The following is a 9881-nucleotide window of genomic DNA, read 5'->3' as shown; positions in this document are numbered from 1 at the left end:
ACTGATGGTAGCCAGAAGAAGCAGGATGGATGCAGGGTAGCCAAAATATGTCTACTACTGTGGGCCTCACCTGCCCTTTACTCACCTTGTGTATCTTGGACACTGGCTTGCTGCATAGTCTTCTGTTGAACTGAAGGGAACTGTCTGGCTTTGCCACCAGGCCCAGCTTCTTTCTACACTGGATGTGGGGTCTAGGCTTTTTCAGGCACTTGCTCGATTTATGATCTTGGACAAACTCCATCCCCTCTGAGGGCCTTAGTATCCTCATCTTCGAAATGAGAATGCTAGACTGGATCCGTGATGGAACAGCTCTGGGGGAAGGGGAGGTGGGGCATGGTACAGCCATCCTGCTCCCTCAGCCTTCCCTTTCCCCACACATACTGGCCACAGAGGAATTCAACAACCTCACGGAATGTGGTTTGAAAACCACTGGATCAAGTGTTCCTAGTGATTCCCCTGAGCTCCAAAATCCTTATTCCCCAACCCTCGCCCCCCTCTCCATTTCTTCTGGAAGGAAATCCTCTTCATACCAAAGTCTGGGGCTTAAAATACTAAATGTAGAAAAGGTCTTCTCTCCTAACTGAGCAAGGCACAAAGAAGTTAGTCCTATAGAATGCCTCACTTTGACTATAATTGGGGGAAGCTTTCTTCCTCTATGGGGTGAAAGGAATTGCTTCTTACTTATGGGTAATGACCAGGAAAAAAGTCAATGAGATGCTAAGCAACCTTCTTGGTGTCCTAGAGTTGATGAATCATAGGCCACCTGTAGCATATTCAGCCTTCCAAGGCTTTGCCTCTGCTCTTTCACGCTCTGAAAATGCCAAAAGCTTCTTTTCATGGTCAGAAATCATTACCAAGTCCCATAAAACCCAGTGTTTAAAATACATGCAGCAAAACTGCATGACTTAAGCGTGTATGTGGTGGTATTGAATCTTATTTAAATTCATAAGAAGCCTTAATTATGAGTCAGGCTATGTGCCAGGCACTTGGGTTAAAGTGGTGAATACGAATGCGGTCTACACTCTCACAATGCCTGCAGTTTAGTGAGAGAGACAAACATTGACCCAATAATCTTGCAAATAGAAACCTAGATTCAAAAATACTGGAGAGGTATAAGAAATGAGAGTCAGAAACTACTACAGTAGGATTTGACTTCAGGTCTGTATCAAACCTGATTCAAGCTCTCTTAAGCTCTAGGCAAGTCCCTCCTTTTCTCTGGACCAGAGTTTACTCATCTGTAAAATAGTAACATACCAACTGCTCCTGAGGAAGTCTTCCCATTGGTCAGATCTGGCACAGGCATTCTCTCCTCATGATGCCTTCCTGGGCTCTCCAGGCTGTTCTTGGTGGCCCTGCTCTGGGCTTGCACACCAGGTGCATATACCTGTTCCTGCACATCTCATGTTACAAGTTTCCTAACTAAGGACCTCCCTTGTCAACTAAGGACCTTGCTGGAGATTTTGTCATCCCTAGTGCATTGCAGAGTCTGGCTCATAGCAGGTACTAACAAATGTTTATTGAATGAATGGATGGATGGGGAGAGTACATTGTGTTATGAGGAGTGTGAATATCATTCAGGAGTGTCATAAAGGAGTGTCACTTCTGACAAGACATATTTGCTGGCTGTATCATCTGAGTCTGTGGGTTGGGATGAGGATTATACAGGCTGTGGAGTCTCAAGTCCTCAGTCAAGCTCTCCAGTTCTGCTGATTATTCGCTGCAGTAATGTGATTATTTTGGGGCAAGTTATTGTGATTAGTCTGCATCTTCATCTGTATTAGGACTTGGACTACCTTACAGGGAGGTAGAGTTTTGGAAACATGTTATTCACTGTCAACTTTATTTAAATAAAGGGAGAGGGTGGAGGCCAGGAGAAGCGGAGGAAAACAGTTTCAGGGAGGATCCTGAGCGGAGCCAGGGTGGGAGTGGTTGGTTGAGCTTGGCCTCCCCAGGGAGGCAAAGTAAAGACTTGGGAGTCAGAAAACTGCTTAGTAAGCAAAAGTCAAAGTTTAAGCTCTAAACTTGCTTTCTTCATCTCCAAATCGGAGGTAATGAGTTGAGCTCCGCAGAAGGGTATGACGTTCAAATGCGATGATAGGATGGCACGATTAGGAACCGGACTCCAGGACCCCACATTAGTGCCCTAGATCAAACCCCGGGTGAGAACCTTTCCCATTCTCACCCTAGGAGCCAAGCAGGAAGTGCCGGTGGCGGGGGAAGCCAACCCCGAGACACAGCCGGAAGTGGGTGGGCGGAGCCCTACCGGCAGCCTCGATGGGCGCAGCCAAAAGCCAATGGAGAGCGGAGGCGTTCCCGCCCTCGCCAATGGAACTCCGAGTAAGGCGGGCCTTGACAAACCGCCCTAGTAACAGCCGCATGGTAACCTAGGTGCTGGGCGTGTGGTACTTGCTCTCCGTTTTCCACGCTGGTCTTGGCTCCCGCCGTCTGCAAGATGAAGATTGAGGAGGTGAAGAGCACCACGAAGACGCAGCGCATCGCGTCCCACAGCCACGTGAAGGGGCTGGGGCTGGACGAGAGCGGCCTGGCCAAGCAGGCGGCCTCGGGGCTCGTGGGCCAGGAGAACGCGCGAGAGGTGTGGCGGGCGGACCCGGGAGTTGAGAGGCCGCTGAAGTGGGGGGCTCAGGGCGGGGTGCGCGCTTGAATGTCCCGCCGACGTTTCCGTTGGGCAGTGTGAATGGGCTCCGGTGGGGGTGGGGGAGGTCCGCCCTGGGACTGGGAGAGGGGCAGTTCCAGGAGAACAGGTGCTGACCCCACGCGGGCGGTTGACGGCTTGCTTCGCCTCACTGACAGCAAATCACGATTGAGTCCCCTCCTCTGTGCCTTGCTCTCTTCGTGACGCAGGGGTAAGCTGGGAAGAAGTTAGTTAAGGTCCCTGCTCTCACGGAGCTTACATTTTAGTGTGGTGAGAGACGATAAACGTTTAACCAGTAAATAAAATAATTATTACATTTTGGTGGAGGTCAGTTCCTGAAGGGCTTTGTCGGACATGGTAAAGAATTTGGATTTCTGTGAATGCAGTGGGAGGCTATGGGGGTTTTAAAGTAGGGAAGTGATCAACCTTAGAAAACTCACTTTGGTTTCCAGGGCTTGGGGACTGAAGGAGGGAAATGGGAATTAGGGAGAGGAGCAGTCCTTTTCAGCCACACTCCAGCATCCTTTTTGACCATTCCAATCAAATCCACTTAAGTGGCAGTGATGCCAAGTCATTTCACCTACATTATAACCACAAAATTATTCAAGCTTTTTGTATTATTTTTTTGCAGATGAAAAAATTGCCACTCAGTTTAGTAATGGTGGTGCTGGGATTTGTACCCACATGTATTCCTGACCCTCAAATCAGTGCTCTCTCTATGATATTACAGCTACTTTTTAGCCTGCTGTGCTCTAAGGTCAGATCCATGCCCTTTGGCCTTGCCGTGGTTTAGTAGCTACAGACACATGCACTTAGTACAAGGTTAAGACTATTGCCTCCTAGCCAGATTGTGCTAGAAGAAAGGGCCAAAGAAAAGCCTCCACTTTCTATTTTGAGCATCATCTTTCCAACAATGGAAATATTGACAGGGTCAGGGGGACTTTGAAATTTCTCTTTATCCAGCTTTTGCTTATTGAGGACCTGTTACTGAAAATAGCTAACACTGGCTGAGGGCTTGCTAATGTGCAAGGCAGCTTTATCTCCATTGTCTTGTTTTCACCTCCACCCTAATAATTGTCACCTACTTTACTCTGCCACTTTTCAGATGTTAACAAAAAAGTTAAAAGACTTGTATAGTGAATGCCTATGTGCCTAAATTCTACAATGAACATTTTACTCTGTTGGTTTATCCTACATCCATTCATTTATCCATCCATCAATCCACTTTTGCATTTCAAAGTAAGTTGCAGACAGTAGTACACTTTACCCTTAAGCCCTTTAGCGTGTGTGCCACTATTATGAACTGTTTTCAGAGGAGGAGATTTGATTCACACAGGTTAGGTAGGTAGGTCTGAGGTCACTCAGAGGGTAGTGGTAGAGACCAGATTTAAACCCAGGCTTGTCTGATTCCAGAATCCATGCTCTTTTTTTTTTTTTTTTAAGATTTTATTTATTTATTTGAGAGAGAGAAATCACCAGCGGGGGGAGCGGCAGAGGGAGAGGGAGAAGCAGACACCCTTCTGAGCAGGGAGCCCGACTCGGCTGCATCCCAGGACCCCAGGATCATGACCTGAGTCTAGGGTCATGATCTGACTGAGCCACCCATGCACCCTCCAGTATCCATGCTCTTAACTCTGATGCTTTATGCCTCCTTATGAATATGAGCTTCCTGACAATAGAGATGATTAAATATGATTATATACCCAAACCTTACTCATCAGGGCTCAGTATTTATTTATTGAAATAATAGGCATCCTGCTGCAGCTTCCAGGTCCTTGCATGACTCTGGTCACATCAGCAGTCTCCCTGGTGCTCAATATCCTCTCTGAAAAAATAAGAGAGTTAGACTAGGTGATCTTTTAAAGGCCTTTCTAGTTCTTTTTAAATTTTAGAATTCACTGAACATATCTCACTGGAGAGGATTTGGAGCTTAAACTTAGAGTAAATGGAAGAGGTCCTAGTGTGTCAGTAAGAGTACACATCCACGGTTTGGAAAGTTTCTTCCCTAAGAGTGCTGAGGATTATGATATCACAAGGCTCTAGGGAAAAACCATAGTGGTTGGCTCTATTTTCTTTTTAGAAATGCAGCAGCTGAAGAACAGCTTCTGGGCTTTCTTCAGGGTACTGTGCTTTTCCATCTGAGCCAAAAATGGAATATAGCCCATCCACATGCCTTCTTTGAACCCACATTTTTGGAGTGGCTGTCTAAGTGTGGGACCAAGGTACTTCTCCACAGTCCATAAGAAGTAGTGGTAGAGGAGATAAGGTGTGTTCACAAGACCCTGTCACCTCCTGGAGAGAAGAGCTATGGCCTGCTCTAAGTAATTTATTAGGTTATTAAAACAATGTAAGAAACCTTGTAGTCCTGGGATATGTGTTCAGTAAGTGTGACTCTCAGCCTTCTTTATAGTTAAATATTCTAAAATATATAAAAATCAGTAACCCATTTTTGGAATTTGCATATATACATACAAATATTTATATACCTATATGTATATGTATGTATATGCTGTAAATGGCTTAATAGTGTTGCGTTAGTATGAACTTAAGGTATAACAACAAATCATCAAGTAATTTACTCTTGAGGATTTGAAAGGCATTCAATTAATCTTATGGCGCCCTAGGTTAACCTCACGTACAGCATTTGCTTTGCAACATTCTGGGAGTTAACTGATGGCCAACCTAGTAGTGTATGCCTTGATTCTTGGGTTAATTTGGGAATCTGATGAAAGCTGTGACTTTCCTCCCTGGAACATCTATACGCAGTTTTGTTTTCAATTTCATTGCCAGTCTCAGGAGGTATGTGGGCCCCTGGAGTCTACCCTTGGCCCCTAGGCTAGAAATCAGTGCTCCCGTTTGTACCCCTACCATTCATTCTCTACACAGTGCCATCAGGTCTTTTAAAAAGAAATCATCATGGGATGCATAGCCTGAGACCTTTTCAATGGCTTACCATTACATGTAGGTTAAAATCCAAACTTTACTATGGACTAAAATCCTGTTGTGAGTCCTGGCCTCTGCCTGCCTCTTGAACCTCATCTTCCCATTCTCCTTTTATCTATGCTGTGGCCATGCAGCCTTTCTGTCCCTTGGATATGCCAAGCTCATTCCTGCATTTTGAATTTGCTGTTTCCTTTGTCTGCAACACTGCCTTCCCTTTATCTGGAGCTTCACATATCAAATACAGTGTCCTCAGAGAGGGCTCCCCAGATCAATACCCCTTTTTTTACAGTAGTGATCATTTACAGTGTTTTTGTGTGTGTCCCTTCCACTAGACCACAAGCTCCAAGACCACAAGGCTTTCTTTTCTGTCGCCCTCCCCTGCTCCCAGTACCTAGAACGGTGCCTGCATTGTAGTGGCGCTCAGTGTTAGCTGAATTGAGTATGAATTGTTTGGGCCAGAAACTGGACTTTTTCCCCATGTGAAACATTTTAATACTGATTTATTATTTCTTTCCATTGTGGTGTCTAGGCATGTGGTGTGATAGTAGAATTAATCAAAAGCAAGAAAATGGCTGGAAGAGCTGTCTTGTTGGCAGGACCTCCTGGAACTGGCAAGGTACTCAGTTTCTTTCATTTTCTAAATCTACCCAAGAGAATGATCTTAATGTTTAAGCCAAATTGAATTCGTGTCTTAACTAGTCTTTGTTTAGCTAAATTGGTTATATGTATGTTTGAAAAACTAATGTGCAATAATACAATTGAGTATCTAAAACCCATGCTCCTAAAATTCAAATTATCCTGGCTGACCTCCAAAGAAGAGAGGATGAAGTCCTTGGAGGGGTCTCCATTGTGTCTAGAATTTGTCCTTTATCTCTTTCCAGTCTCTTTTGCCTTGGAAATACATTTCTGTTGGCCTAGGGCATCATTAAATCTTGGGGATGACATCTTACTTAAGGGGGAAAGAAAATCAGTCAGTGACCATTTTTTTGAAGGCTAACTTTACCTAGCACTATCTCTCACAGTGTGAGAGATGGGGAAAAAGAAAGAAGAAAGGAATTAGATGATTTTTATCTTTAAGGGGCTTCCAGTGTCCAGGGCAGAGAGAGGAAACCATGACAGCACAAAATACTTAAGTTGGCCACTAAGCTGTGAGATACTGACTCGTCTTAAATGCAGCCAGGATTTGAGCTGGAGGTGGTACCAAAGCCTGGTAAAGCTGGAAGGGTTGAGACTTGATATTTGCCCTGCAGAGTTGGGAGAGAGTTTGGCTTTGCAGGGGAGAAAAGGGCCTTCTAGGCAGAGGAGGCAATACAACTTGTTGTATAACAACAAATCATCAAGTAATTTACTGTGATGATGTCTGTGAGGGGACTGGTCAGATACACGAAATGGACCAGAGCCCCCAGTTTGAGTCATGCATGTTCCTCAACAGGGCCACTTGGTATGGGACAGTAGGAGCTTGGGATTGCGTTTGTAAAGAAATAAGCTTTAAATTCCAGCTCTGGTGTTGACTTGCTGTGGGGACCCAAGGGAAGTATGTTCACCCTTTCTGAAGTAGCACGTGCCTCATTTCAGACAGTTGTTACACCAGTCAGTTGTAAGATAATGACTTGCATTATCCTTTTGAAATCATGTAATTGAATTGATGGTATATGTTATACTAGTGTCTTACAGTAGAGGAAGAAGTGCTGTATTCATGAAGAACCTTTCAAGTGCCATGTAAATGTGAGCTTTAATTATCTCTCTGTAGGCAACACCAGATTGTCCAGTGTATTTACCATTTATTTGCTTACTGTTCCTTCTTATATTTTAGCCCTTCCCTCTCCCTCCATTTTCCTTCTTCCTAAAGTACATCATTTAGAAGTTGCTTCTAGAAGTTTGTTGGTATCCAGCTCAGGTTTGTATTTATTATGTTGCCCTTGTTTTGAAAGATCGTTACGTTGGATATATAATTCTGTTGATAGCTGTTTTCTCTTGGTATTATTTCTCTTGAAGCTTGCTACCTTTTTGCTTTTGAAAAGTCTAGTTTTGAGGATTTTGTCTTGATGTTTTCGAGATGTTTTTGGTTTTGGCATTTCCCTATGATACGTATCTCTTGATACCTCTTCACTGTGATATGTATCACTACAATTTTTCCTCTTCAGATGTTGCATTTCCTTATCCTCTTTGTGCTCTTCTGGAACTCCAGTCAGATGATGTTTGATTGCAGGGGTTTTCAGCCTGGGGCAGTTTTGCCCCCCAAGAGACATTGGCCAGGTCTAGAGACATTCTTGATTGTCACAATTTGGTTGAGCAGGGACTGCAGCTGGCATCTCGTGGGTGGAGGCCACAAGTACTGCTAAGCATCCTACAGCGCACCAAGACGGTCCTTACAAGAAGGAATTATCCACAAAATACCAGTGGTGCCAACATTGGGAAACCCTGGGCCAGAGCTTCTTATTTTGTCTTCTTTGTCGTTCAACCTCTTTTTCGTATTTTCTCTATATTTGGCTCTGCTGCATTCTGAGTAATTTCTTTAGACCTCTGTTCAGTCTCATTGTTTTGTAGGCTATAACTAAGCTGCTGTTTAATCCAACCCACTGAATATTTTTCTTTTTCTCATTTTGAAAAATTTGAAACCTAAAAAGAGTTGGAAGAATGGTATGATGATCCGCTCTATACCCCACATGTAAATAAGTAATTGTAAATATTTTGTGACATTTGCATTTTCTCTATTTCCGAACCATTTGGAAGTCAGTGCAAGGACATTCTCCTATGACACCAAAGTACCAGCGTCCGCCCAAAAAATGCTAACATTATTAGCTAATGTCTCGTGTATATTAAAATTTCTCCAAGTCGTTCCAGTTTGGGGTTGTGTCATTTTTTTTTATATTTTTAAATTCAGAATACAATCAAAGATCACACTGCATTCATTGTTGTGTCTTTAGTCTCTTTTTATCTAAACAGGAACCCTCCTCAGCCCTTTTTGGTTTTGTTTTCTTTTTTGACATTGACATTTTTGAAGAGTCCAGGACAGTTGTTTTGTAAGAAGGTCCTACAGCTGGCCTACAATTGTCTGATTGTTTGATTGTCTGATTGTTTCATCAGTAGGAAATGTTAAACACTTGGTGGAACCCTGCACTGGTGATGTTGTATCCCATTGCATCCCAGCAGGAGGCTGACAGGACGGATGGGCCAGAGGCCAAGTTCTGCTGTGAAGGTCCTGGTTCCCTTAATTAATTAGTGATCGGAAGTGACGCACTGAGATGTTGCAAATATCCTTTCACCGTAAGGGAGTAGGATTCCCTGATGGTTATTGCTATATCAGTTACCACATTGGTGGTTGCAAAATGGTGATTTTCTAAATCTGTCATTCCACATGAATTAGCTTGCTTATGGTTTTGTTTTTGGTAAAGAAGGAACATCCCCCTCTTAAGTTCAGTTTTTTTTTCCCTTCAAAATATGGCTCTTTTTTTTTTTTAATCTGGCTATTTTTATAGCCTCTTGTTCTTTGTTCATGACTCAGTGTCTTCATTTTTTCTGTATTCTCTGTCTGCTTGTGAACTTGTGTTTGGCCGATCAACTCTGTGAGGCTTCTTCTTAGAGTGTTGTGAGGGGCCCTCCTGCCCTACCCAGGGCACTTGCAATGAAATTGTGGCATGGGTTTTCCGGTCATCAATGTAAAGACTAATCCTAAAGTTGTTTGAGAGCATGCTGTGGGGACTCTTCTCCTCACCCAGAGCCATGGCAGGATGAATAAGTTTATACCTTGTACGTAAGGATATTTTTTGTTATGGCTCACCTTTTCTACTCATTCATAGTCCTTTGGGGCTCCTTTCTATTCAGAGGTTTCTCTCTCTCTCCTTTTTTTTTTTTTTTAAAAGATTTTATTTATTTATCAGAGAGAGACACAGTGAGAGAGGGAACACAAGCAGGGGGAGTGGAAGAGGGAGAAACAGGCTTCCCACTGAGCAGGGAGCCCGATGCAGGGCTCGATCCCAGGACCCTGGGATCATGACCTGAGCTGATGGCAGACGCTTAATGACTGAGCCACCCAGGCGCCCTGAGGGGTTTCTCTCTTACTATATCTTGCTGAGGTTTCTGCCATCTGTCAAAACCTTCCAAACTTTCAAGGCAACAATAGTTTACTACTCTGGATTTTTTATTATTTCTTTATTTCTGGGTGTTTTGTAACAGGAAGGATTTTCCATGGCTCTTTCTAGTGTGTCATATTCCTGGCAGCATAAATTCTTCGTTCCATTTATTTATTTATTTATTTATTTATTTATTTATTTATTTATTTATT

The 9881-nt window shown here is 43.5% G+C and overlaps 1 protein-coding gene across 1 annotated transcript in view; it reads left to right on the top strand.

Annotated features, from left to right (window-relative positions):
- The first annotated feature begins 2348 nt into the window (after positions 1 to 2348).
- RUVBL1 (RuvB like AAA ATPase 1) overlaps positions 2349 to 9881 on the top strand; it is a 41559-nt gene continuing 34026 nt past the window's right edge. The window contains exons 1-2 of the mRNA XM_034996643.1: positions 2349 to 2593; positions 6126 to 6212. Of these exons, the coding sequence (XP_034852534.1) occupies positions 2453 to 2593; positions 6126 to 6212 (228 nt within the window). The 5' untranslated portion in view covers positions 2349 to 2452. The remainder of the gene's footprint in view (positions 2594 to 6125; positions 6213 to 9881) is intronic.

This window comes from Mirounga leonina, unplaced genomic scaffold (genome assembly GCF_011800145.1).
Source record: "Mirounga leonina isolate KUSES-001 unplaced genomic scaffold, KU_Mleo_1.0 Mir_94, whole genome shotgun sequence".
Classification (NCBI taxonomy): Eukaryota; Metazoa; Chordata; class Mammalia; order Carnivora; family Phocidae; genus Mirounga; species Mirounga leonina.
The sequence above is the reverse complement of the archived record's forward strand: the minus strand, read 5'-3'. Positions and strand labels throughout refer to the sequence as shown.